General features: G+C 38.6%; 1 protein-coding gene across 1 annotated transcript in view; it reads left to right on the forward strand.

The window, feature by feature from the left end:
• The first annotated feature begins 4,617 nt into the window (after positions 1-4,617).
• Positions 4,618-8,074, forward strand: part of LOC110464567 (von Willebrand factor D and EGF domain-containing protein-like) — a 41,017-nt gene continuing 37,560 nt past the window's right edge. Inside the window, exons 1-2 of the mRNA XM_021519840.1 lie at positions 4,618-4,744; positions 5,105-5,317. Of these exons, the coding sequence (XP_021375515.1) occupies positions 4,693-4,744; positions 5,105-5,317 (265 nt within the window). The 5' untranslated portion in view covers positions 4,618-4,692. The remainder of the gene's footprint in view (positions 4,745-5,104; positions 5,318-8,074) is intronic.

An 8,074-nucleotide genomic window follows, 5' to 3' on the forward strand; every position in this document is an offset into this window, starting at 1 on the left:
TTCGTCAGGTGCACTTGCATAAGCGAAGATCTGTTAAGTCGCGGATATGATTTCTCTTATCAGGATATTAAATAAATTAAATTTTCAGAATAATGTATTAAATAACACCCCAGCGAATCTAACTGGATATTAAGTAAAATGCAAATTTTAGTTGTTGTCTTTAAAAGACTTATGTAAGAACTTGGCTGTAAGGTCAAGCGACCAATTTCTTCATCGGACACTTTTTAGTCAGTACAAGACGGTTTATTTTGTATTAACGACAACTGCTAAAACTATGTTCATTGTATTGTTATCGTACACCGACTGAACATCGACAAAACATTGAATAGGGAGTACAACACAATAGATTACATAAGGAACTTTAAATAACTTTGAACAGTGTCAAAAACGATATAGTATTGTGATATATCATGACACTAGTTTCTTTTAAACAAAACTTATAGACGAAAGCAATGCATTTAATATAAACAGGAATAGACCATTGCGCCAGCACAAAAGGACTTAATCGGAATCAAAATTATAACGTCACCTAACTACCCAGTCACTTCTTATAGCGTCACTTTACTGCCCAACAACCTTTTAACATCGCCTTACTACCCAGTCACTACAATTAACTACCCCATACTCTCTTATAACGTCGCCTAACGACCCAGTCACTTCTTATATCATCGCCTTACTACCCAGTCATCATTTATATATAATAACAAAGTAACAACTTATAACGTCATCTTACTACCAGGTAACCTCTTATAACGTCGCCTAACTTTACATCGACTGCTTATAGTGTCGCCTTACTATCCAGAAACTTCTTATAACGTCGTCAACTAACAAGTAACTATTTATTACGTCTCCTACAGGTCTCCGTCTCCTAACTACATTTTCACTTCTGAAAGCGTCGCCTTACTACCCGGTCACCTCTCTATCCAATAATAACTCATAACATCGCCTTACTAGCAAGGAAATACTTATTAAGCCACTTATCTACCCAGTTATTACGTTTAACGTCGCCTTACTACCCAGTCTCTACTTATAACGTCGCCTTACTACACAGTATCTACTTATATCATCACCTTACTACCCAGTCACTACTTATAACGTCGCCTTACTACCAAGTATCTACTTATAGCGTCGCCTTACTACCCAGTTAATACGTTTAACGTCGCCTTACTACACAGTCTCTATTTATAACGTCGCCTTACTACACAGTCACTATTTATAACGTCGCCTAACTACCAAGTATCTACTTATAGCGTCGCCTTACTACCCAGTCACTACTTATAGCGTCGTCTTACTACAAAGTCACTACTTATATCATCACCTTACTACACAGTCTCTACTTATACCATCACCTTACTACACAGTCTCTACTTATAACGTCGCCTTACTACCCAGTATCTACTTATAACGTCGCCTTACTACACAGTCACTATTTATAGCGTCGCCTTACTACCCGGTCACCTCTCTATCCAATAACAACTCATAACATCGCCTTACTAGCAAGTAAATACTTATTAAGCCACTTATCTACCCAGTTATTACGTTTAACGTCGCCTTACTACACAGTCTCTACTTATATCATCACCTTACTACACAGTCTCTACTTATATCATCACCTTATTTCACAGTCTCTACTTATAACGTCGCCTTACTACCCAGTATCTACTTATAGCGTCGTCTTACTACAAAGTCACTACTTATGACGTCGCCTTACTACCAAGTATCTACTTATGACGTCGCCTTACCACCAATTATCTACTTATGACGTCGCCTTACTACACAGTATCTACTTATATTATCGCCTTACTACCCAGTCACTACTTATAACGTCGCCTTACTACACAGTCTCTATTTATAGCGTCGCCTTTCTACACAGTCACTACTTAAAACGTCGCCTTACTACACAGTCACTATTTATAGCGTCGCCTTACTACCCAGTCACTACTTATAACGTCGCCTTACTACACAGTCTCTATTTATAACGTCGCCTTACTACCCAGTCACTACTTATAACGTCGCCTTACTACACAGTCACTATTTATAGCGTCGCCTTACTACACAGTCACTACTTATAACGTCGCCTTACTACACAGTCTCTATTTATAACGTCGCCTTACTACCCAGTCACTACTTATAACGTCGCCTTACTACACAGTCACTATTTATAGCGTCGCCTTACTACACAGTCACTACTTATAACGTCGCCTTACTACACAGTCTCTATTTATAACGTCGCCTTACTACCCAGTCACTACTTATAACGTCGCCTTACTACACAGTCACTATTTATAGCGTCGCCTTACTACACAGTCACTACTTATAACGTCGCCTTACTACACAGTCTCTATTTATAACGTCGCCTTACTACCCAGTCACTACTTATAACGTCGCCTTACTACACAGTCACTATTTATAGCGTCGCCTTACTACACAGTCACTACTTATAACGTCGCCTTACTACACAGTCACTATTTATAGCGTCGCCTTACTACACAGTCACTACTTATAAGGTCGCCTTACTACACAGTCACTATTTATAGCGTCGCCTTACTACACAGTCTCTACTTATAGCGGCGCCTTACTACCAAGTTTCTACTTATGACGTCGCCTTACTACACAATATCTTATTATCGTGTAACCTTGCTACCAAATATCTACTTATAACGTCACCTTACTACCAAGTATCTACTTATGACGTCGCCTTACTACACAGTATCTACTTATAGCGTCGCCTTACTACACAGTCTCTACTTATAGCGTCGCCTTACTACACAGTCTCTACTTATAACGTCGCCTTACTACACAGTCTCTATTTATAACGTCGCCTTACTACACAGTCACTACTTATAACGTCGCCTTACTACACAGTCACTATTTATAGCGTCGCCTTACTACACAGTCACTACTTATAACGTCGCCTTACTACACAGTCTCTATTTATAACGTCGCCTTACTACCCAGTCACTACTTATAACGTCGCCTTACTACACAGTCACTATTTATAGCGTCGCCTTACTACACAGTCACTACTTATAACGTCGCCTTACTACACAGTCTCTATTTATAACGTCGCCTTACTACCCAGTCACTACTTATAACGTCGCCTTACTACACAGTCACTATTTATAGCGTCGCCTTACTACACAGTCACTACTTATAACGTCGCCTTACTACACAGTCTCTATTTATAACGTCGCCTTACTACCCAGTCACTACTTATAACGTCGCCTTACTACACAGTCACTATTTATAGCGTCGCCTTACTACACAGTCACTACTTATAACGTCGCCTTACTACACAGTCTCTATTTATAACGTCGCCTTACTACCCAGTCACTACTTATAACGTCGCCTTACTACACAGTCACTATTTATAGCGTCGCCTTACTACACAGTCACTACTTATAACGTCGCCTTACTACACAGTCTCTATTTATAACGTCGCCTTACTACCCAGTCACTACTTATAACGTCGCCTTACTACACAGTCACTATTTATAGCGTCGCCTTACTACACAGTCACTACTTATAACGTCGCCTTACTACACAGTCTCTATTTATAACGTCGCCTTACTACCCAGTCACTACTTATAACGTCGCCTTACTACACAGTCACTATTTATAGCGTCGCCTTACTACACAGTCACTACTTATAACGTCGCCTTACTACACAGTCTCTATTTATAACGTCGCCTTACTACCCAGTCACTACTTATAACGTCGCCTTACTACACAGTCACTATTTATAGCGTCGCCTTACTACACAGTCACTACTTATAACGTCGCCTTACTACACAGTCTCTATTTATAACGTCGCCTTACTACCCAGTCACTACTTATAACGTCGCCTTACTACACAGTCACTATTTATAGCGTCGCCTTACTACACAGTCACTACTTATAACGTCGCCTTACTACACAGTCACTACTTATAACGTCGCCTTACTACACAGTCACTATTTATAGCGTCGCCTTACTACACAGTCACTACTTATAAGGTCGCCTTACTACACAGTCACTATTTATAGCGTCGCCTTACTACACAGTCTCTACTTATAGCGGCGCCTTACTACCAAGTTTCTACTTATGACGTCGCCTTACTACACAATATCTTATTATAGTGTAACCTTGCTACCAAATATCTACTTATAACGTCACCTTACTAACAAGTATCTACTTATGACGTCGCCTTACTACCAAGTTTCTACTTATGACGTCGCCTTACTACACAGTATCTACTTATAACGTCGCCTTACTTCCCAGTCACTACTTATAACGTCGCCTTACTACACAGTCACTACTTATAGCGTCGCCTAACTATCAAGACATTACTTATAATGTCGCCTTACAACTAATAACATCTCCATACTTTCCAATTTTGTGGTCGTCCCATTGTCAAGCAACTATTTCTACGTCAAGCAAACCATCCATCACTACTAACAAGGTCTAATCCAGCTGTATCACTTTCTTTAAGAGGTAGATTTCAATTTATTTTCAAAATTGTCCTAGTAATTGTAACGAGTTTAATTACAGCTTGATCGAGTCAAAAATAACATGAAATATGTATGCCCTGACACACTGTACCCGGAAGTTTTGACAATAATGGTTAACCCATACTACTACGTCAGCGATCAGATAGTTAACACCTCAAGCAATACACAGTCTGTAGGAGAACAACTGAAATCAGGACCAGAGATGTACTATCGCGGTTGGCTAGCTCTATGGCTACTGGCTGCTATAGTAGATGGTGAGTATCAGTAAAATGGTTAAATAACTACCATTGTTTTGATAGAAGAATCTAGACGACGTATTCATTTTTTTAATTGTTTTCTGTTTTTATTCCGAATCAAAAACCGTATGAATATTTAAGCTTATTATTTTTTATATAAAGTTCAAAACATTTCAATAACTGGCCTGAATTCAACTATATATCGCACACATTTCTACATTTCTAATATGACCTGGACAGTTATAATAACCTCTGAGACCCAAATATAATAATTCTAAACAAATACAAATAAACAGGTACAAAGGTTTTATTAAAAAGTTAAGACGCTTTCATTACAACTGAAGGTTAATGTGTGTTATCCATTGTGAATGGTTTCAGGCCAAGATGATGACCCTTGCCAGGTGCATAACCACGAGTTACTGGACGATCCCTGGCGGTCCACCGCGATCTCCGCTGGGACTGTTTATGAAAATGATCTTCTAATAAATGAGGGATGGTATAGATCGGTGTCGGGTGCTGGCGGGACCATACCTCGAACAGCTCCAGGCTCCGGAAAATGTGGAACACGAAATCCGGTTTGGATGGATGACAGTAAGTCGATTATATTTTATATCAGCATTTTCAATGTATAAGAAACTTAAGTCATTTCAGATAAGAGTCTTTTAGGATTTAATTTGCAATCAACACATTTGATTCCTACATTTATATTGTGATAAAATGAAGGAAGTGATAAATGGGTCGATAAGGGACACAACAAAGAAAAATGCCGATAAATGGCTACTAAAAATGCTAGAATATTAATTGCCTCTTTGGTTGTTAATGCTGTTGCCCTCTATGATATATAGGGTATAATTAAATATGCATGAGATGCAATCGCCTTATGTCATCCTGGTATTCAAACATACAGTTTTATATACCGAATGCCTTTTAAACTGTTCGGCTAGTAATGAACTTTGAGTCCTAAACTTTATCTTAAAAACGAATTAAGCCATTTGGTACATCTCCTTATAGAAAAGAGAGGGAGATACTAAAACAGGACAAGGAAAGGCAAACTTCAAATATTCCGTCGTGAAAAGTACACTGTATCTAGGACAGACGTTTGTAGTTAACAAGAGGGAGTTGGACATTAAACAATCGTGATCTTTACATGTCAAATATCAAACATATGAAGCCTAGTGTGGACTGTCAATACTTGCAAAATCCTTATACGGCCACTCGGCTTCTCAGAAGACGATAGCACAATCCTCATTCGCCACTGTTTATATAGGGAATATGTATAGGTGATCTAAAAATAGCAACGCTCTTATTGTAAGAAACACAAGACAACAGTGTTCGTATTGATAGTAGGAATTTGTCGAAAGTTCCTTATATGTGTTTTGTGATTAAATAGGTCAATGATTAATTTCCGTACAGATTTGCGGAGAAAATTTTGAACAATTAAAATTCAAAATTATTAAATGTCCTTTTGAATTTTTAAAATGAAAGCCTCTGTGAAAATTTATTTTCTTTAATTCCTTATAAAGAAACATGACACTATGCATATATTTTGTATTGTGATAAAAACTTACTAAACTTAAAAAAATGTTACAATACTCGTGTAGCTTCCCCTACATAGATAATACTAATGGAGAATAAAAACTGAGTTTCGGTTAATATATAGACATTAACAATCATTTACAGACAGATGTGACTTTCATTTCTACATATTAAATACAAGGCAGTTTATAATAGCACTAACCAACGGAGGAGCATTAAAGCCATGTAGAAAAATAGATAAATTTCATTGTATTTTACATGTTATAATCACTCGAAATTTTGTTCATCTTAGGTAACAATAGATAAAACACCTACAATAAAGTAATGTATCCTTTATTCAACACTATGTCAGAAATTGTTCTGTGTTGAAACTCTGACGACCAGGACGGAGTGTGCAACAGAGCGGAACATAAAACCAGAGGAAAAACACAATGTGCCGGTTTTGTGTCTATTTGTTCTGAGTTGTGTAACTCTAACACTTGTCTCGCTACTGCGCTTTCGTGTCATACAAGTCAATCACACGAATGTAACAATCCAAATAATCAGTCACCGAAACGTGAGACTATATAATAAAACTTCCGGATCAAAATGCTCTTCTCTGTTCTAACGAAGGTAGTTCTTATCATATACCTCACTTACCAGCTGGGTCGTCTGTATGACCTGATACTGACATAACAAGGGAGGGGGTTAGATATGCACCCTACCTGGAACCTATCTGACGCAGTGTGTATACGTTTCCTATCGATATGCGAAACGTCCCGGGTCGAGTGACATAAAAACATACAATTTCGTCACATCGTTGTACAATATAATTTCTTTCGGTTGAGTCCGCGAATTAGAACGAAATTGCTTTCTCCTACGGGAATGCGTGCCACTAGGTGGCGCTAGTCGCAGTCGGCGATATACGTGCAAGTGAAGTCCTGAGTCATTCAAAACTTCAAACACAACATTTGCAGCTTCCCATCTCGTAAGGTGCACTTGTATAAGTGAGTGGTCTGTGGTGTTGTGTTTATAAAACTAAAGTCAGATTTAATAGGACTCCATTTACAACACTGTATAAGTACCTTCTAACACATCAACAACAGCACTTTACCAACATACCAGACATACACACAATAACACATCCCCTTGGTCAATGGGTGGGGTCTATCCGTGCCAACTTTAATCCTGGCACTTACTCTCATTCTACACTTCTTCCCACTCACTAATTCACTGTCAAATATGCAACACGTATGCAAAACATTGCTCTAGTAAGAAAGGTTTGTTGGTGATCATACACAGTAGCCACAGCCTCCTGAAAGACAGTGTTTGCATATCAAACCACATAAATCACCTAACTTTACCCTTCAAACTAACACAACGCCAGCAGATCTATACCGCACCCTATACTCTACAGTATCAACATCTTTTACCAATTCCCCCTTTTTACTATTCGTACACATCATGACTTGTATAAGTACCCGCAGGACGGGGGTTATACAATTGGTGTTTATAAATCCTCCTAAAGATAATATACCAACAAACTCTTAACAAGCTATTTCCATAAGACCTTTGTTCATACTCCCTCACGCTGTCCTCTAACCTTCTTGTCCTTCGGAAGGGACGTTAAATGGGGGTCCGGTGTAAGGAGAGTCACGCCTTGCACGTTAAAGATCACTCTACTGGCTTTCGAAAAAGAGTAGGCTAATTGCTAGCCGCCACGGAGTATAGGATATAAATTTAGACTAGTGTAGGGCTTTAAGTGACAGTCCAAATTGCAATCCCTAAATTATAGAAACTAGAACGTTAGGTTCCCATATCCTCCATTTTAGA

Source organism: Mizuhopecten yessoensis, unplaced genomic scaffold, assembly GCF_002113885.1.
Source record: "Mizuhopecten yessoensis strain PY_sf001 unplaced genomic scaffold, ASM211388v2 scaffold11009, whole genome shotgun sequence".
Lineage (NCBI taxonomy): Eukaryota > Metazoa > Mollusca > Bivalvia > Pectinida > Pectinidae > Mizuhopecten > Mizuhopecten yessoensis.